The sequence below is a fragment of the Rhincodon typus genome, chromosome 9, assembly GCF_021869965.1.
Source record: "Rhincodon typus isolate 14 chromosome 9, sRhiTyp1.1, whole genome shotgun sequence".
Taxonomy (NCBI): domain Eukaryota; kingdom Metazoa; phylum Chordata; class Chondrichthyes; order Orectolobiformes; family Rhincodontidae; genus Rhincodon; species Rhincodon typus.
Window position 1 is genome coordinate 59,655,786 of NC_063340.1, and position 21,963 is coordinate 59,677,748.

Genomic DNA, 21,963 nt, shown 5'->3' on the forward strand with positions numbered 1-21,963 from the left:
GGAAAAGCTCAGCAGGTCTGGCAGCATCTGTGAAGGAAGAAACAGAGTTAACGTTTCGGGTCTGGTGACCCTTCAGTTCAGATGAAGGGTCACCGGACCCGAAATGTTAACTCTGTTTTTTCCTTCACAGGTGCTGCCAGACCTGCTGAGCTTTTCCAGCAATTTTGTTTTTGTAGCTAAAGTGCTAATTTGTGTTATGTCATTATCCAAATAGTCACAACCATGCTTTAGTTGAAACACTTACGAATTTGCATTAGTCATTCTGTGATAAAGACTTGACTCTTCTATGGTATGAATTCATTGGGCCACTTATTAAACTTATTTTTCATAACAAAATTAAAATGCTAGACTTAAGTCTACATTAGTAACTTGGGGAAAGTTTCATTTCAAATTGATATGTACATACATTGAGTTGAGTGTAGTCTGCAATAGCGTCAAATTGATTTTTAAAAAAGTATTCGTAAGTGTCATATTTTTTGTAAAACAAGTGTCAACAGTTTTCCCCCCTGGAAATTACTCGTAATTGTGACATGTATAATGAATTGATTGGTTTAATTGATTTTTAAAATAAATTCTTTTTCAGTGATGTACAGGCATTGAATGATTTTCTTCATGGACCTGGTAGTCAAGAAGTAAGAATTCTTATGTTTACCATTGTGAATTTTAATGCATCCAGGTTGATGATTATTGCATTCATGAAATTTTGTTGATTTGTAAGTCTTAGATTAAGTATATCTCAACAGTATAATGTAAAATATTAAAGCAAAAGAATAGACACCTTGTTATGTTTGTGGTTTTCTGATCAATATTAATAGTGACAATTAAAGACAAACTGATGATATAACAACCAAAAACAAAACCAGAAATTGCTGGAAAAGTTCAGGTCTGGCAGCATCTGTGGAGAGAAATCAGATTTAACATTTCAGGTGCAGTGAATCTTCCTCAGAATTGCTCAAAATATATGATACAACAATATTGATATTGCCAATATTCAAAAGGAGACGGAATCAATTTGGTTGTTGGTATAGTCAGTGCTAATTGAGCAGACTGTCACTGTTTTTGTATTTCAAAAAGTAGCAGTATGCAGCATTTCAGTGAAGCCATTAAAAAGGTTTTCCTGAGTTTTGTGATGATTTTAATGTCCAATGTAGTACAGATTAGTTTCAACATGACAAATGTAAATGATTCAATGCTGGCTTGCATCTGCTTTCAGAGGGAATCTTTTGCCTGTTGTCTTCCATTGAAATAATGACTTCTCTTGTCTCCAAGTCATTTACAACTTTTTTTCCTCATTCCCAACAATCTGAACTTTGTCCCTGTATTTGGAGCATACAATTGGATCTTTGATATATATGGGGCTGACTGTATGAATGTTGCAAGGTGAATGGAGAGAGAAATGTTCTGAACAGTTTGGGATGGAGCTGGAAAGGGCCTTAAATTACTGAGAATAAAGAGCATCTCTTTCCCAGGCAAACAAATGTGTAATGTTTTACTTTAAGTGATCTGCTCTTGGTGAGCCTGGCCTCTTGTGAGGAATTTACTTCAATGTTTAGTCTGTCAACATAAAACATGGAACAATGAAGCGCAAGAATAGGCCCTTCAGTCCTATGTCTGAGCCAACTATGATGCCATTCTGAACAAATCCTACCTACCTGCACATGGTCCATATCCCTTTATTCCCTGAGATAACAAGGTGTAGAGCTGGATGAACACAGCAGGCCAAGCAGCATCAGAGGAGCAGGAAGGCTGACGTTTCGGGCCTAGACCCTCCCTTTATTCCCTGCCTGTTCATGTGTCTATCTAACTGCTTATTAAACATTGCTATCATATCAGCTTCTATCACCTCCCCTAGAAGAGCGTTCCAGGCAGCTATAACCCTCTGTGTAAAAAAAATTACTTTCCCTGTAATCTCCTTTAGATTTTTCCCTCTCACCTTAAACCTATGCCCCCTAGTATTTGACATTTCTATCCTAGGAAAAAGACTCTGCCACTATCCATCCTATCCATTGTCTCTCATAAGTTTATATACTTCTATCAGTTCATTCCTCAGCCTCCGATGCTTTCGCAAAAACAGTCCAAGCTTGTCCAACCTCTCCTTATAGCTAATACACTCCAGTCCAGGCAACATCCTGGTAAATGTCTTTTGAATGCTTTCCAAACCCTCCAAATCCTTCCTATAGCACGGCAACTGGAACTGCATACAATACTTCAAATGTGGCCTAACTAATGTCTTATACCGCTGCAACATGACTTGCCAACTTTTGTACTCAGTGTCCTAACTGACGAAGGCAAGCATGGTGTATGCCTTCTTTCCTATTTCATTCACTGTGTGACCACTTTCACAGAGCAATGGATTTGCACCCAAATCCCTCTATATGAATGCCCCAAAGAGTCTTGCCATTTACAGTATACTTTCTGCTTGCATTTGACCTTCCAAAATGCATCACCTCAAACTTGTCCAGATTAAACTCCATCTGCCATTTCTCCGCCCAACTTTGTAACTGCTCTATATTGTGTTGTATCCATTGAAAACCTTCCTCACTATCCACAACTCTTCTAATTTTCATGTCATAGAGCATAGTACAGCACAGGAACAGGCCCTTCAATACACCATATCTGTGCTGCCCATGATACTACTGTCAACAAATCCCATCTGCTTGCACATGATCTGTATCCCTCTATTCTCAGCCCATTCATGTACCTGTCTAATTGCCTCTTAAACTTTGCTAACGCATCTGCTTCTACCATCTCCTCTGGCAGTGTGTTCCAGGCACCTCCCACCTGTGTACAAAATTTTCCTCTTACTTCCTTCAGGTCCAAGGTATGGCCGTGGGTACCCGTATGGGCCCCAGTTATGCCTATCTCTTTGTGGGTTATGTGGAACATTCCTTGTTTCGGTCCTACTTGGGCTCCCACCCACAAATCTTTCTCTAGTACATTGATGACATCATTGCTGCTTCCTTCTCATGTCTAGACTCGAAAAGTTCATCAGTTTCGTTTCCAATTTCCACCCTGCTTTCCTCTTCACCTGGTCCATTTCTGACTCCTCCCTTTCCTTCCTTGACGTCTCTGTTTCCATTTCTGGGGATAGGCTGGCCGCTGATATCCACTATAACTTTCCACAACTATCCACAATTTTCACAGTTGCCTTCACTATACATTCTCACACTCTGCTTCTGGTAAAGACTCTATTCCATTCTCCCAAACTTTCCGTCTCTGTCGCATCTGTTCCAATGATCTCTACAATGGGGCCCCTGACATGCTCACCTTTTTCTTCAACTGAGGATTTCCCACCACCATGGTTGACAGGGCTCTTGGCTGTGTCCAGCCCATCTCCCACATCATCCCTCCCTCATCCCTTCTCTTCCATCCCACAACACTGATATGGTCCCCCTGGTCTTCATTTACCATTCCACCAGCACCCACGTCCAAAAGATCATTTAAGCGTTTTTCCACCACCTGTAGTGGAATGCCACCTGCAGACGCATATTCCCCTCCCCTCCCTTGTCAGCATTCCACTCTAGGACACTTTGGTTTACTCCTCCTCCACTCCTTTCCTCCACTCCTCCTCTCATGCCCCAACAGTGCTTTCCCATGCAATCATAGAAGGTGTAACACCTGTCCATTTACTTCCTCCCTGCTCCCTATGCAAGGTCCCAGAAAAACCTTCAAGATGAAGCAATGATTTACCTGCACTTCGCTCAATCTAGTCTGCTGTATTCTCTGCTCACAATGTGGTCTGATGTAAATTGGGGAGATGAAACGCAGGCTGGGCTACCGCTTTGCAGAACACCTATGTTTCATATGCAGAAATGACCCTGAGCTTCCTTTTGTCTGCCACTTCAACACATTGCCATGTTTCCTTGCCAACATCTCTGCCTCGGGAGTGCTCCAGCGAAGCTCAGTGCAAGCTGGAAGAACAACATCCTCATTTTCCAACTGAGAATCCTGCAGCATTCAGTACTCAATATCAAGTTCAATAATTTTAGGGCCTAAGCACATTCTCCCCTGTCTTTATCTCAATCCTCATATACCAGGCCTTGTCATTACACAGGCTGCTACCACAATTAACGCATTGTCAGCTACTAATGGTCCCCATTAGCAGATGTGGATTCTGCTAGGCTGACCTTTACTGATTCCTTTGTCTGCCTAACAGTTGTTCTTGTCCTCTGGCTCCATCCAGAATGTTAACTCTGCTTTTTGTCCACAGATACTGCCAGACCTGCTGAGTTTTCCAGCAATTTCTGTTTTTGTTTTTGATTTTCAGCATCCACAATGCTTTGGGTTTTTTTTGTCACTGTGGATCCCATGTAACTTCATCTTTTGTACCAGCCCACCGTGAAGGACCTTGTCAAATGCTTTTGTAAAATTCCTGTAAGGTCTGTTTGACTACTGCCATCTTCCACATGTTGTCAACAAGATCCAAAAGATTTGTCAATTTCATCCACATGACCCTGATGTTCTACCTTGCCAATCCATGAGTAGGCATCTTGTTTCTTTGAATTTGTTCTATTGTTCGTTGGTATGGTGGATTCTTTTCACTTGTTGAGCAGAGACTAAGCACCAAGCACTCACTGAAGCAGATAGATTAACAATATTTTTCTAATTAGGTATTGTCTGCCTTGAGGTGAGTGGTGACTGTTGAATGAATTGCGATAGTCCTTTTGCTGGGTTTGCACACTGCGTGTCTAGGTGCCAAGTTTCTTCACATTCCTGTTCAGCTTCAGCCAAGTGCAAGGGACCCAGTTTCTATCTGTGGTCACAAGGAGGTACAGCTGAGCGCTGGCCATTGGAGAGGCTTTGTGCTGACATGGAGAGACCTACACATTTGGCCTTTTTCACATAGTTGCTAGTCAGCAGTGTATATGGATATAGGTTAAAAATGAGAAGCAAACCAGCATGCACACAAATGGAAGGCGTGGTAACTCTCTTCACCCACACATTATAGATGCATCACATCAACCTACGGGATCTCGATGGAATACTGGCTCAACACTGACTAATACAGATACCTCTGGTTTGGACCATTGTTGGGATGCAACATTTGAAGTTTCTCTTGCTTTCAAAGTAAAAATGCTGTCCTCACATCAACATTAGCCATATTGCCTTCACCGATTTAAAAAAAATCCCAATTTAGCAGGCATTCTTTGGCATTTCCACGGAAAGTGCAAAAGCAAAATAGAATTTACAGTACTTAAAGTTGTGTTAGCATTTCTGAGACTTTTAGTGTAGTTAGGTTCTGTTAAGTCCTTCCTTATTAGAAAAGAATTAAAGTATTATACCAAGTTGAAATATTTCAAATTGCTAAATCCTTAATGAAATAATTTTAAAAGTATAGTAAGTTAAATATGGAAGAAAAATGTAACTTGCTACTCACAGTACAGGTACCTCCTTGCATACAGTCCTGCTTCCTGATCCTGGTCACTGTGGACCCTCCATGCTTCCAGACACTTTGAGTTGTGGCCTCTCCCCACTCCCCAACCTCCAAGTTGTGGCCTCTGCCCCATTCCTTGTCCTTCAAATTGTAGCCTCTCCCACTACCCCAACCCTTTGCCACTTCCTTCCCCTGGATTTGCTTTCCCATTTAAGATCCAGATTAAATCTGAAGCTGGAACTTCGATGCCTTGGAAGTGCAAGCCCCAATGGTTCAGGAGTGCTGAAGCTTTTACAGTTTAAGTTATTTCCCAATTCCCTTTGCTTGCTACTTTGCTATCCTGAACACTTGCTGTGATTGAAGGTTTAAGACCTGGGTTCAAGAGAAGAATAACAAGGCAGGAGCACCTTTGAATATCATTTAAATTATAAGAAAAGGATTGTTTTCAATCACCATGATGGAACCAGTCACTGAAGCCGAAAGTTCTGCTTTTATTAATCACAAAAGCGAGTAGAGTGAGAAGACTGAGTGACTGTGAGGCAGAATGCCAGTAACTGTTGATTGCAACTTTGCCACACCATCCAAATACACACAATACTAGCGTCATGTATGATGGGATCAAAAAAGTAGCAGGTCCTTGGGAAAGAAATGGCTTCATTGGAAACAGAGGCAGAGAAAGTCATCACTGACATCAATAGACAGTTGGAGGTGTGGGAGGAACCCTGCTTGAATGACTACGAAGCTCATAGGGTTTGATGCTGCCCTGTCATAGCTCATCTTCTATCATGTTGTCATGGAAAGAGGAAATCACATTAAGCAGCTTTGGCAGGCAGTGATTCTCCCTCTAATGCTTTTTTTGGTGCACAAGAGGACTTGATTACTGCAAACACCACCTCTAGGTGGCACAAGAAGAATGCATGTGTAAGAAGGCATCTGATATTATTCTTAAGAATCAGAAAGCAGCAACCAGTTTCCAAGATGGTGCTGCTGGTAGATCCACGTGATCCAGGACTCAGTGGCCTGAATCATATCCCACACTGAGTGTGAATGACAGAGGTCAGATTGTGAAGGCTTTGAATGGCGGCTGAAACAGGGATACTGAAGTAACAGCGCTTTTCCAGTGGCCATCAATTGGCAGCCTGAAACTTGGATGAAGAGATGGAGGGAGCAGCTGCCCTTCAGGCATGGCCCCCTGACTCCAGAAAAGCCTTTCCCTGTGCCTTGGGCATTTGGAAAGGATTCGGCAGCAGCGTCGGGTTCTGTGAGCATGGCAAAGGAACAATGCCATTAGTGGTGCATGTGCAGATGATTCCTGTGGTCTGCTGCGGCCACCTGATATCGCAGGCTTTGTCTGCACATGTGTGGGGGCTATTTTAGTGTCATGAGTAATCATTCAGAAGTCCAAAGCTCACCTGGTTGAGATAATGGCTTGGACAAAAAGACACCAGCGAATCCTCGACTTTTTTCAGTCCACTATCATCTTCTGCATAAAATGTGGCAGAGACTCATATGCCAGAGTGAAGCGCCAGAGCTGCCAGGCAATGCTTATCATCACATTGCGAACAATTGCATCTTGAGATTTTTGATCAGCTCAAACTGACATCTTTCCAACCTTTTCGTTTCCTATAACTCCTGAGCTCTCTGTTTATCTCGCATATCACTGATTTTCTTAGCTTCATCAATGAAGGTTGTGCCTTCAATTGCCACGTTTCTAAGTTCTGTAATTCCCTCCTTAAACTTCTGTGGTTTCTCACCTCTGTTTTCTTTAAGACTCTCTTCTAAACCTTTCTCTTTGATTGTTTCATTCTCAGTTCCACAGATATTGAAGCAGCCCATGCTCACCAGCAGAAAGACTTGCATAGTATCCAGGTTTGGATTGATAAGATTGGTAATTGACAATGATCGTTACCAACAAAGGAGATTGCACACTTTCATCACGACAATCAGTGAGATTACCATTGTTGAATCACTCACCATCAATATGCTGGTACTAGACAATGACCAGATGCCCACTCCAGTCCTTATATTTCAACGTGGTTCAATGTCAAATTTAGTTTCATAATCACTCCTGTGAAACACTTTGGCATATCAACATATATTATAAGTATTTTTGTAATTACAATTTGTTGATGTTTAATACGATTGAGTCTTGGATCTTTGGTTTTCACAGATAGATGAGGATGATTTGCTTGGTTCAGCCTGCACTATTGACAACTCCAATTCACTTTTTGCTGATGCCATTGTAAGTACTGAAATTTAAAAAAAAACTGTATACTATATATGTGGATTATAATAACTGTAAGATTACTCTAAATATATGTTGCATCTGTTTTAGAACAAACAAAGAACAAAGAAATACAGCACAGGAACAGGCCCTTCGGCCCTCCAAGCCTGCGCTGATCCAGATCCTCTATCTAAACCTGTCACCTAATTTCCAAGGATCTGTATCCCTCTGCTCCCTGCCCATTCATGTATCTGTCTGGATACATCTTAAATGACGCTATCGTGCCTGCTTCTAACACCTCCGCTGGCAATGCGTTCCAGGCACCCACAACTCTCTGCGTAAAGAACTTTCCACGCATATCTCCCTTAAACTTTTCCCCTCTCCCCTTGAAATCGTGACCCCTAGTAATCGAGTCCCCCACTCTGGGAAAAAGCTTCTTGCTATCCAACCTGTCTATACCTCTCATGATTTTGTAGACCTCAATCAGGTCTCCCCTCAACCTCCGTCTTTCTAATGTAAATAATCCTAATCTACTCAACCTCTCTTCACAGCTAGCGCCCTCCATATCAGGCAACATCCTGGTGAGCCTCCTCTGCACCCTCTCCAAAGCATCCACATCCTTTTGGTAATGTGGTGACCAGAACTGTACGCAGTTTTAATGAAACACGTTTTCATTTTCTGTTTTCTGTTATTTTCTTTATTGTTTTTGACAGCTCGCTTCATTGACCATCCCTTTACCCATCTAATCTTTCCTTCTTTGTCTTGATTAATCCTGTCTGAATCACTTTGGAAGTTAAAGGCACTAAACAGTTATGTAGTTACTCTATTTGACCTGTTTGGATTTGTTATGACATAACTTCAGGGTAGGCAGGACTTCAGTCTGGACCTTCTGGCTCATTGGTAGAGATGCTATCACAGCACCACGAGACATTTAAAATGTCAGGTGTGGGATAAACTGTTGTAAGTTTGTTTACCATGAGTGATGTTATCCTGTGATTTGGGAATCACAATTAGTAAATACAGGTGTTAATCCCATTGTGTTCTCAGATCTTGATGCCATCTCCCCCATCAAGTTTCCTTTGTGAAAATTGAATAAAGCATTGTTCAAACTCACTACTATACCAAGGCTAGAGATGATAATTGATAAATAATTATTGAAAATATTGCTGATCTGAAGAGTCAATAACACAATGTTCTTTTATTTTTCATCAGAGAGGATAGCTCGGGCTTCATTTTAATGTTTTATTCAAAAGACCTGCTGTCATGCACCCTTCCCTCAGTTCTGCACTGAATGGCGAATCAATGTCCACTGAGCTGTGCTGGCATTTTAAAAAAATGCAATTTCAACTTTATGTTGACAGAACAAATAGAATTAGTGTTGTTCTAGCTTAGGCTAAAATTCTTTGACCAAGGAGAGAAAACAGGTGGTTTGTTGATGGAACAGCTTAAATGGTTTGATACTTCTAACAAGTAGTTCATCGCCTTACCTGTCAGAATTTAGTCACAATGGGCAGAGCTCAGTCTTCTGGGTGGGTGCAGATTCAACAATATTGAAGAAGCTTGACACCAGCCAGGACAGAGTGCATCATTTTGGACTCATTGTAGACTGCATCCATTGGAATGTTTAGTCTGCATCGTGTGCAATCTAGAAGATGCACTGCACCAGTTCATTATGGTTACTTTGACAGATGTAACTCATGAAATAATAGTACCACTGTACACCTAATTGAATTAAATTTCATATTCATATCAAGCATTGACAAGTCAGATTAGAACTAGTTCTAAATTTACCAATTAATATCTATCAAGGCAGGCATGAAGGACAGCGTTTAACAGTTCCAAGAAATAACAGTGGCCAATCAGCAGTAGAAGGAAGCCAGATTTTCCTAAGTATTTTTGAAATTCTTTATTAGCATCCTTTTGCTTCCTCCCATAAGCTAAAAACTTATGAAATATCGAAAAATTAATTACCTTACATAGCAACTTTTAAGCTTTTGAAATGCCTATAACAAAATTTTCTGTCAGAGGTGTCTGCCTATATAAAAAGCCTAAACCTCGAGTTCACGAAGGCTCGCTGAAGAGATTCTGATGAGTAGTTTGTAGTTCTAACCGTACAGGTATAAGCACCTTGTAGTTCTTTTTGAATCAATAATCCATGCTTGATTAGTTGTTTAGAAATTATAATCCTTCCTCTGTTGTTGTGTATCAATACGACATTACTGTTAATAATTATTTACTCAAGAATCTGTACCTGGGTACCTTTGTACCTAAGATGGTGCCGTAAGTGATGAGTTGTAAACTTTTCACTGTACTCAATGGGAATACATGACATTAAAGCTAATTCAATTCAATTCAGTTCAAGTCTAGAGGGAGACTCACAATAGAAGTCTTGAGTTTTAGATGTTTTATCAGAAGATTCAATTTAGGTACATTTAGTATGATTCCAGAGCTATTTGTTAGAGCAAAAGAAGTGCAAATAAGGACCTTGTAAACTTGATGAATTCCATGAATTTTGCCATAAAAAACCACATCCAAAATAGATGGGCAACATCAATAAAGAATTGCAACTCCAAATTATTTGCAGAGATGTGTGTTTATTTAACTGCGATAAGTGGGACAACTTTAAGACAACTTTATTTGTTTATCTACTTGCTGTTGAAAGAATATTTATTTCAGTTTTTTAAGGTGATTTCTTCAAAAAATCTATTTCCAGCTTTTTCTCCATCGATGTACATGCCTTTCCCCAGTTCCATATCCCAGTATCCTCAATTGTGAATAACCAAAGAGATCTGCTTTAATATACAAGCAGTATATTTTAATACTCTTTTCATGGCTGGCATGCCTTGAATGTCGCACTAAAGTATCTATCTCATGCTTGAAGAATAAATATGATTGTTTGTAACCTCTGTGTGGTTGTCAACATTTTCTGAAAAAGAAGAAAGGCCTGGTGGTTTCTTGAAGAGCTATTAAAGTCTGTCATCACCTACAGTTTCCTTAACAGAAATTATGTGGCTTTAAACATGGTGGTTAGAAAACAGTACATCATCCACCTTGAGCAACATGGAACACCTACTAGTAGTAAAAGCATTAGTATGGCTCTTGTATTTCATCGATGTTAGCATGTTCCTGTCCTTGTCATCATTTGTTTTACCATTTACTTTGATGGATTTAATAATTGTGTTTTAACAGTAGTGCATTTACTGTGCACATATAAAGCTATCTGGATGCTAGTGAATCCCCTAAGCTCCAAAAACCTTCCATAGTGTTTGTGGGCCTTGGTGATATATGCAGGGCAAATCTTGCTAATATGTTTCATGTCAGGTGAAGTTACAGAATGGAAAGAACTCCAAATAAATTCCCAGACAGTGTTATTTAAAGTATATGGAACTTAAAGTTTTGTTTAGGAATAAACAGAAAAAGGTTTCTACTTGGCGAGCAAGAATTTGAAGGTTTTTTAATTCAATCATGTGACATGGGTGGTGCTGGGTGGCCAGTATTTATTGCCTCTCCCTAGTAGCTCTTGAGAAGGTGATGGTGAGCTGCTGCCTTCTTGAACTGCTGCACTCTAGGTGGACTTGCAACATCGAAATGTTGACTGTTGAAAAGGATCCATGTGTTTGCAATTTTTCTAGTCCATCCCAAATTTCAGTTGAAAGAAAACTACTGTAGGAGTTGGGTAAGTTCCTAGACTATGCCAGGATTATTGTGGTCTTATTTGACCCAACTGAAGTATCACTAGCTAACAACCAGCGTGGATTCCTATGAGACCTTAATAAAGATTCAATGAATGTTTGAAACAAAGAATGGGATTGATTTCCTTTAAGAATACTGTATTTTATTCCCTCAGGAACATAACTAAAACAAGTTTTGCCTCTTTTCCCAAACTTTAAAGTCTCACGGAGTGGGTAAGAGCCATTCTGACTTCCACTGGTGAAGCAGGACAGGGGTCCCTGAAGTATGCTTGAAGGTGAAGGCTACGCAAACGCATGCAATCCAAATTGTGTTCACGATACCATCTTTAGTATGTGGGCAAATGTTGTCTGGCCGTGGACAACGGCAGTGTTACTCTGCAACAGATGGGGTAACAACTTTGGAAAGTCCACTCCTATTAAATGTTGCTTCTAGCTGTTTCTGAAATGTTGTAATCTGTCCAAAACTTAACTTTTCAAAAGAAATAAAATTGTGCAGTCGTGTGTTTCATACAAGATTGTGTCAATTTGATAGACATATGATTACATTATGTTCCAACTTTCATTTTTCAGAGTGCAGACCCTACCTCTTCTACTAAAGATACACATAACCATATTGGAGAAGAATCCTCAAGACTGCAATTAGCAAGTAGTCTTAATGTTTTGGAGGAACTGGATACCTCTTCACCGCTCTCAAACTTAAATGGGGACCAGCCTTTTGATATTCTGCAGAAATCTCTCCAGGAGGCTAATATCACTCAACAAACCTTGCAGGAGGAAGCAGATTTGGCGGCTGGTATTACTTCCACCCAGGATTTTTCTCAAACTCCACATCATGCTGCATCCTTTTCTCAGGTTTCACAGTTACCTTCTGGCACGTCAACAGTAAGAGGCCTGACACAGCAGCAGATGAATGTAACACCGGCTCCCATTTTGCAGCAAGTTTTGCGAACACCCTTTGTGAATAATGAAACTAATGTACAGCCTGGTTTTTTTCAACAAATGGGCATCAACAGTGTTGCGATTCAGCATGTACCTAGCAGCAACCAAGCTGGTGGTATTGGACCAATCCAGCTGATTAGTTCATTAGATACTCAGCAGCCTCCAATGACTCTTAATCACCTTGAAGGGTCTCAGTTTATATCAAAGAGCAGTGGACAACCACCAGCTATAAACCCTGTGCCTGTAGGTGGTTACAATATGTCATCTCTTCCTAACCAGCAACAAATGTCCTTGAGTACATCTGGCTTAAATGAAACTGGTGGGTTGTTGCTTCAGAGACGAGTGACTGCACTTAATGGAAACACTTACTGTGGAACCTCTAATATTGGCCAGGTACCACAACCTATGTCTGTTCACTTTAGTGGTAATAACATTCAAACAGCACTGCCTTTGCATAATATTATCATTCAGAGAGGCCCTGTACCAAGTCAGCCAAAAATTTCACTGAGTATTCAGCCTAAGCCTGCTCAAATGAACCAACAACAAACAGTTTACAATGTCAACAACTTGGAATTGCAGACAGCGTTCAAAATCCAAAATGAAGTTGCATTACAACAACAGCAAATACAGCATGGCCTTCCTTTTTGTTCCACAAACTCTGCTCAGAGTTCATCAGTGGGTCCATCACTGGGTGTCAATATTGCAAAGCAACAGGTGGCTAGAAAGTCCATTAGACCACAAGTTTTAAATCAAACTGGAAACAGTATCATAATTCATCCTCCCATTGCGCAACATGAACCTCTTGTATCCCAGAACCAGTTTTTCATTCCTACCAGCCTAGCATTAAATATGAATTCAACTGTTCCACACCTTCAGACTGCAAATGGACAGATTCTTCAAAATCGAACCGTATCAACCCAATTGGTCTCTAACCAAGTAGCTTCTGAATGTGTTTTAACAAATCGTAATTCTTCAGGTACAGTGTTGGCTAGCCAGTCTTTTTCAGGACAATTCTTGAATAATCAGAACTCTGCTGGACAGTTGGTTTCTAGTCAAAATGGCATGGAGCAAGTTGTTAATGCTTCAGGAGGGCAGCTGCTAACAAACCATGGCTCATCGCAGCTAGTTACTGGGCAGGTTCCACTCCACCAGGCTTCACAGATGGTATTTAATTTTCCAACCACTCAAGGTGTGCAACCCACTGCTGGTGGTTCAAGCATTAATACAGGAATATTTAAGCAATCTGGGCAGAATGCAGTCCGAGGAAAGTCATTGCAAAACCAACTTACTGTTTCAAATACGCCTAGTTCTGTGTGCTCCAGCTATGTGTCTACAGTACAGCCTGTAATATCAGCAAGCAGTTGTGGTGACCATGTCACACAAATGTGTTCCAGTGGTAATATTGTAATGGTTTGCCAGGGAGAGCAATCTCTTGTGACAGTAGAATCTGCACAGCAGCAACCACAGTGTCAGCAACAGTTGGGAATGAATCAAATTTACCGGATTTCCAATCCTTATCACCAAAATGCAGGTGGAATGCAGCCCTCTCGACAGGTTGTTTTCAGCCGGACGGACATGCCAGTAACCCAAACCAGCAATCACCAACAATTTCTGTACTCCCAAGTAAGTGATAAATTACTTAATTTGTGAATGATAAATTTTTAAAGAAATGAAATGCTGTACTAGAAAAGATTTTTTTTTTCATCGCATTACCTGCGCAATTTCGTTGTACAGCATTGAAATGTAGGTACAATAATATGCTGACTTTATTGGTGCAAAATTCCATATGCAGACATGTATCTTTTAATGTACTTTTAAAGATACCAAAGCTATGTAGTGTTTCATTAAATTACTTATCTCTCCAAATGAGCAAAAACTGAAAGAAAGGCTTTATTGCTTTCTGAACTTCTAGCAAATGCATATTGTATTTTATCAGATGACTGATAGAGTCTGTGAAACGTTTATCTATTAGACTACATGATGATTATTGGTATGTTCTTGTAAGCACAGCTTGTTTGAAGCATTTCATAAGACCATAAGATGTAGGAGCAGAAGTAAGCCATTCAGCTGATTGAGTCTACCCCTTCCATTCAATTAGACCAGATAATCTGCAGCTCTACTTTTCTGCCCATTCCCTATAACATTGATTCCCTTAATGAAAAATATATCTATCTTGATTTTGAATATACTTCATAATCCGTCCTCGATAGCCTTCTGCTAGGGAATTCTGCAGATTCACTCCTTTTGAGAGAAGAAATTCCTCTTCATTTCTGTCTTAAATGTGCGACCCCTTATTCTGGGATTATGGCCTGTGGTTCTAGACTCTCCCACAACAGGAAACGACCTCTCTTCTGCCCTGTCAAGCTCCCTAAGAATCTTGTTTGTTTCAATGAGGCCATCCCTCATTCTTCTTAATTTCGATGAGTACAGACTCAACCTACTCAACTTCTTCTCCTAAGACAGTCTCTCCATACTGGCATCTGCCTGGTGAACTTTCTCTGGACTGCTTCCAATGCCAGTATATCTTTCCTTAGACAAGGGGCCCAAAAATGTTCTTAGTATTCCAGCAGTGGTCTGCCTAGTGCTTTTATTATTTTAGCAAACCTTCCTATCTTTATACTGCATTCTCTTTGATATATAGACCAAAACTCTATTTGCTTTCCCTACTCCTGCTGAACTTCGATGCTAGCTTTTTGTGATTCATGCCGGAGAACTTCAAATTCCTTTGTTCTATAGCTTTCTCCACTTAAATAATATTCAGCACCTCTGTTCTTCCAGCCTGAGCACATGACCTCACATATTCCCACATTCTATTTGGCAAGTTTTTGTCCCCTCGCTTAACCTGTCTATATACCTCTGTAGACACTTTGTGTCATCCTTACCACTTGCTTTCCCATTTATTTTTGTGTAATCCGCAAACTTGCCTATAGTACATTTGCTTGTTTCATCCAAGTTGTTGATATAAATTGTAAATAATTTTGGCCCCAGCACTGATCTCTGGCACTGCACTAGTTATAAATTGTCATCCTGAAAATGCCCCCCTTATGCTAACTCTCTGACTCCTGTTAGCTAGCCAGTCCTCTACCCATGCTCATATATTGTATCCAACACCATGGGCTGTTATCTTATCAAGTAGTCTAAAGACCCTTGTCAAACACCTTGTGAAAATCTAAATATATTATATCCACTGCTTCCCCTTTATCCAGCTTCTTACCTCCTTAAAGAATTCTAGTAAATTTGTCAGACATGATTTTCCTTTCATGAAGCACTGCTGACTTTATGCTTGATCATATCATATATTTCTAAATGCTGTGCAATTAAATTCCTTCCCACTGCCAGACATTAAACTATCTAACCTACAGTTACTATTATTTATTTGCTTCCCTTTTTGAATAAAGGTGTTACATTGACAGTTTTTCATTCCTCCAAAACTTTTCAGAATCTAAGGATTCTTGGAAGATTACTATCAGTGCATCACTATCTCTGTACCTTTTTCTTTTAATGCTTCGATGCATCCCATCAGATCCCGGGCTTTTAGTCCTGTTGGATTCCCTCGTACTTCTTCTCTAGTGATAGTTGTCGTATTTATTTCCTCTCTTTTACACCATGAGTATTTAGTAATTTTAGAATGCTATCAGTGTCTTCTATTGTGAACACTGATACAAAAGTATTTATTGAGCTCACATTCCATTTTCTGGTACGCCATTGTTATTTCTCCAGCCTCGTTCTCAAAGAGGCCAATGTTGACTTTTCAACAATTTTGCCTTCTCTTTTTTTATGCATTATTTATGCATTAAGCTTGTGCTGTCCATCCTGGTTTTGCCTGCAAGTTTTTCCTCAGAGTTTTTCATCTTCCTCTTTTGTTGAATATTTGAAATGTCCCCTGTCACTGGCTTACCACTGATCTTTGCCACATTGTATGTTTTTTCTTTCAACTTGATGCTATCATTAAATTCCCTGGTTAACCTTGGCTGGCTTATCCTCCTGTTAGAATCCTTCTTCCTCAGTGGAATATATCTTTGCTATGAACCATTAATATTTTCATGAAATCTGCCATTGTTCCTCAAGCAGTTTTGCTGCTGAACCCCTTTCCCAGATCCAAAATAGCCTGGTCACTGGTTGGATTTGCAACATAATTTTCTAGGAAACTGGCCTATGTACACTCTATGAATTCTTCCTCATGTCTTCCTCTGTCAATCTATCCAGGCTACATGAAAATTAAAGTCTCCCATGGTTCACTGCCTTTGTTACATGCCTTTATTATCTCTTCGTTTATTCTTTGTCCCACTATATAGCTACTGTTGACGGGGCTGTGGACTACTCACAACTGTCTTCTTCCCCTTTTTACTTCCTACCATAACCCAAATGGATTGTACGTCTTCTGATCCAAGATCACGTCTTGCTATTGTACTTGTTCGATCCTGTACCAGCAGTGCTACCCTATTACCCTTTACTTCTTACCTGTTCTTTTCAAAAGTCGTATATTCCCGAATATGTAATTCCTAGCTTTGATCTGTTTGTAACCATATCAGTGTCATGGCTAAACGATTGTGTCAATTAACCTGTAGTTATTTTGCTCTAAATTCTACAAACATTCAAATAAAGTGGTATGATTTTTGTCTTTTTACAATTGTTTTCTCCTTTTGAACCTATTTAATACTAGTTTTCTATGTTTGTACGCTCTGTCCCTTACTGTCCAAATCTGAGTGTCATTATCTAAATAAGCTGTCCCCTAATGCTGCCACATTCTCTTATTTTGTAAGCCTACATTTCCCCTCTCTCACACCCTCCCTCTTCTAATTAGTGTAAAGCCCTCTCTACATCCCTAGTTATTTGATTCACCAGGACACTGGTCCCAGCACAGTTCAAGTGAAACCCATCTCACTGGAACAGATCCCTTCTACCCTACTACTGGTGCCAATGCCCCACAAACTGAAATTCATTCCACCTTCACCAATCTTTGAGTCACACATTTAACTCTTTGATTTAATTTACCCTATGCCAGTTTGACCATGGCTCAGGCAGTAATCCAGAGGGTTCCAGCTTGGAGATTCTGTTTTTTAATTTGGCTCCTAAGTTTTAAAAATGTTTCAGCAGAATTTTGTTTCTAGTTCTATCAATGTCATTGATGCCGATGTGGATATTGAAAACTGGATCTCTGCCCTTCCTCTCCAAGTTCTTCTGTAGCCACAAAATATACCTTAATCCTGGCACCTGATGCTACAATGTATCGTGCATTATTCTTAAACATAAACAAAATTTAAATATGTCAATTTCCACATCTACCATACCTTCATGAACATGAACAACATTGAAACTTAGCATGTTGATTTCATCATTTTTGTGTTCAGCTCTGTGCTAACTTAATTTTCTCTATTTATCGTCTTTCACAAGGAACCCTCTTTTTAATTTTCTTTTTAAAAATTGTTTGTGGTGTTTTTCTTTTAAATTTTTCCAAGTTTCACCTCATGCCAATCGATCAGGCAATTGACTGTTCCATACTGACAGAATTGAGAGATTGTAGTAGTTCCAACCCTCATTTTCTGTTCCAGCTGAATTTGAATTAGAACTGTAACTTGGACAAAGTACACACAATTAGTGTGAACTGTTCATTTTCTGACTTGCAGGTCAATATTACAACTAAAGCTGAGCTAAATCACAAGTGTTTAAATGCTTTATAGAGTTATTAAGCTCTGAATGGCTATCGGAAGTGGTGTGATGGGTGCTAAAGGAATTGTTCCTGAGTGTAAAGCTTCTTCACAAACCATAAATCCCAGACACAGGTGCAGTCTTAGGCATTATCTTTGGAATGCTACATGACCTGGGGAATGAGCAGAGAGACACAGAGCAAGACACTTTGGAAGAGGAAAGGAAGAAGAGTTCATAACAAACCGTTATTCCACAGTAGCAGCTAATACTCTCCAGGCTATCCCTCAGTATCCTGTGGTGGACTCCATGTGTGAACTACCATTTATGGAATATCTGCAAGATACAATTAGACATAGTAAAAGAAAAAAGCCTGTGGCCACAATGATATTCTAGCTGAGGTCTTCAAAGGTTGGGAACTTTTGCTCTACTAGGAACATAATCTGCTGAGGTGAAGTAGCTATAGTTGAGTAGTTGGCAATGTATTAAAGCTGAGATATGGTTGTGAGATTTTTGATTGTGTTTCTTTGTTTTTCTCCTTTTTAGTAAGAAAGACTGTAATATTTAATTTTTTAACTTTGTTTCTTTCTTTTTCTGCTTTGTACCTGAGATTCTGTACCTAAGTACCTTTGTAACTAAGATGGCACCATAAGTTGCGACTTGCAAACTTTTCACTGTACTCATGTGAGTACATGTAACAATAAATGTAATTCAATTCAACAATACTAAATGTGTAAAGATCGTGTGAATCTTAGCTTAGAATCATGATCAATAGAGATTGCTGGTTGGTAACTACTAGGGTATGGAGCATGGAGTAATGTTCAAGTCTGCTATTGTAGTTGATGAGATATGATATTTGAAGGTGCATTCACTGACCTTGACCACTTATTTGAGTTCATTGAATTGTATCTGCTGTATCCTGGTGCATGGGTTTTGACTTTGTCACACCCTATGGATGCTGCATATTTCTCCTCAACGCTAAGGCTTCAATGTGGAATGACGCACATTCTTCTCGGATCCGAATTATTTGTAGAATGAAATTAATACCTGCTCCAGCCACAATGCCTCTCCTATGTAAGAAGCTTGGAACTTCAACTCATATTAGCCTCTTACAATTTTGGTTCCCTTACAAGGCATGTTGCTGCTCAACAGGGCAGTTAGTGCTTGCTGTAGACTACATCTGTAGTGATGCAAAGGCGGTATTAAATTGGTGTGCGGTACATGTTGAAAGTAGCAGGCAGGTTAGTTCAGCATTATGATTTCTGTGTCTTTTTTAGGAAATGACTGAATTTTATAAATATTTTTTGGTGCTGTTATTAACTTTCAAACAGTATTTTGGAAATATCAAAATCAAAATTGATTCTTAACTTAGAAGTTATATTTCTCTGGAGTATGTTTATGGTTCAGTGTACTGAAATTTATTATTCTTTAATTTGAGTGAGAGCAAGAACAAAATAATGACCATGATTAGATTGAAAAAATCTTTTTATGACTATACCAGAATTTGTTCCCGATTCAATTTTATTAAAATGCTTATATATGAATTAATATATTAGAATTGTAAGTGTGTTAATTGGTACCTTGATATACTTTTCAAAGTTGGTGCAGTTGTATATTTATGTGAATTGTTTAATCGAATGCTTATATGTATTCAGTGTATGATTTTATTCATACATCGACATGATTGCAGGCTCCAAAGAAAATGATGGCGACAAGTAAACATCAACCAGTAACTAATCATTCCTTGGCTAGCTTGGGGCAGCTTTCCAGTCAAGTTTCAGCTTCTGTCTTTGGCAGTCAGACTCTTCTGAGTTCTGTTTCAAAGACCCTTTCGAATGATGGCATACAACAGCCCCGTATACCCAACTTATTGAACAATACAGGAATTCATAGCAAAACCACATGTGCGGGTAAGTAAGGGAAATTTTCTGTGTAATTGTATGGACGGAAATTGCAACAAGACCCACTGCCTTGTATTTTTATTGTTAAGAATAAGTCTCAGAATGTTTTTATATATAGGGTGCACTTGTATAAAGAATATACTTAGAAGTGTTGTAATGAGGCATTAGAAGTAGGGGTAAAATAACTGATAGCGCTGTAAACTTACAAAATAAGCATATTGCTAGAAATAGACAATAAATGATTAAGCATTTGAATAGAGAAAACATGAGTTCATATCTCAATTGCGAAGCCAGAATGAAAACTCAAATTGGCTACATTTTTCAATAATACTGAAACAAAACAAAGGGCAGACAATATATACAAAAGCATTTTTTTTTATATATAATGTTGAAATTGTAGATTGAAGATAAAAATTGTAGATAATTCAGAAATTAGGATAAAATTCACAATCCAAATCAATTATAATTCAAAGCAATAGAGTGTCAAGTAAATAATTAGCACTTTTTTAATCAACAGGAGCTAAATAATATCAGGTCCAAAGTAAACTGAAACCTTTAAAAATGCATAAAAACAGATAATCATTTTCCTTTGGAACACTTCGGCTTCTTACTTTCTGAAAATGTCATGTTGTCTAGGATGTGTTTGTGGAAAATGTATTTTCTTCGGTGATGTCTTGGGACATGTGCTATGTTAAAGTTTTCAATTAAATGTAACTTGTAAAATTAATTAGGTCTTTTAGACTTCTACTTTCCTTTAGTAGGGAAGTGCATCAAGAGAAATATTTTTGATCCATATTTGTTGTGTGGAAAAATGTTTGATTGACAAATGACTTTTTCTAGTTACGTGTTTTCTTACTTTCTAATAGTACATCCATTAAAAAATTGCCTTTAGAAAGATATAGCAATTTACAGCAGTAACATCTTCCAGGTTACAATACGCATGTATCTAATTTATCTCATTTAACTGTTTTTAAAAGCTTAGGAATGCTTTTTGACATGTGTGAACCAAATGAATTGAAACAGTTTGTTTAAATCCACTTATACAGCATTTCTTAGACAAAACGAGTAACAGGAACAGATATGAAGTTCATGTGACACTGGTGCTGACTCGTATTGTCCAGACACTGAATGTCAGCAAAATTGAGGCACATAATGTATTTTAGTTTATTTTAATGAGCAGTGTCATTCAGAGAGTACAGGATTTTGTTAAGATATTTAAAATTAGTAGTGTGAAAATATAAAATGAAACCTTTGCCATGTTATCTCTTGGAGATTTTGTGTAATGGTTTACAGAACTTATCAACTCAAAAATATAATTCCCCGTGATTAATTAGTTATAAGTTGAACAACTAATTAAAGATAAACACCTTGTTTCTTTAGTAAATTGCCAAATTTAACTTGCCTTATGGTCATATTTCTTTAATTATACTTTATAAAGTCGTGTTCTATATATTTGTATGTTACAGCTGTGCAAATGAATGACAGCCAACTTCACAAAACAGCTGGTACTTTACAACAGCACTTAGGACAGCTGCATCCGCTACAGGATAAAATGATAGGACAGCCAGAGATGCAGAAAATTTCACAAGTGGGTTGCTTTTATGGTGTCTTTGGTTTTTTTGTCCAATGCAATTTTACAATTGTTATGCTATCAACTTGTTTAGGCATTAAGTTAATCAGAGTACATTAGCTTAAAAATGGGGCTCTCAATTACGAATTAAGAAAATTGTAAGCAACCTTTCCAAAAGATGCAATGAAGTTATGACAAAATTTCTGCATATTTTTGCATTAATAGTTAAGCTTAGAGTTTAAAATGCAGTGAATAGTTACTGTGTTAATATTAGCATTAACTTTTAAAAAATTACTTCGAAAAGAAAACTTCATTTTTTACAAAGCCACATTCAATACAATATTTTTATAGATTGCTGTAATATCTTTACATCTGAATGTTAAATGACAATGTCACAATTACAAGGAATCCTCTCATGTTGCAAAATGTAACTCAGTACTTTTCTGTGTATCTGATTTGCAATGTTGAATGTGAGAAATATGTAAAATTCTTTCTGTACAATATGTGTAGTAAAAATGTAGTTAGAAAGATTCATGAAAAATGCAAAGTTAGAAAGATTCATGAAAAATGCAAAGCATGATATCTATTTAAAACATTGTGAATTTGCTTACAATTTG

General features: G+C 38.6%; 1 protein-coding gene across 3 annotated transcripts in view; it reads left to right on the plus strand.

Annotated features, from left to right (window-relative positions):
* Positions 1-21,963, plus strand: part of bicral (BICRA like chromatin remodeling complex associated protein) — a 65,930-nt gene that overhangs the window by 28,370 nt on the left and 15,597 nt on the right. For all 3 annotated transcript variants that reach the window (XM_048601049.1, XM_020529494.2, XM_048601050.1), the window contains 5 exons: positions 584-632; positions 7,545-7,616; positions 11,861-13,852; positions 19,566-19,785; positions 21,243-21,364. In XM_048601049.1, the coding sequence (XP_048457006.1) occupies positions 584-632; positions 7,545-7,616; positions 11,861-13,852; positions 19,566-19,785; positions 21,243-21,364 (2,455 nt within the window). The remainder of the gene's footprint in view (positions 1-583; positions 633-7,544; positions 7,617-11,860; positions 13,853-19,565; positions 19,786-21,242; positions 21,365-21,963) is intronic.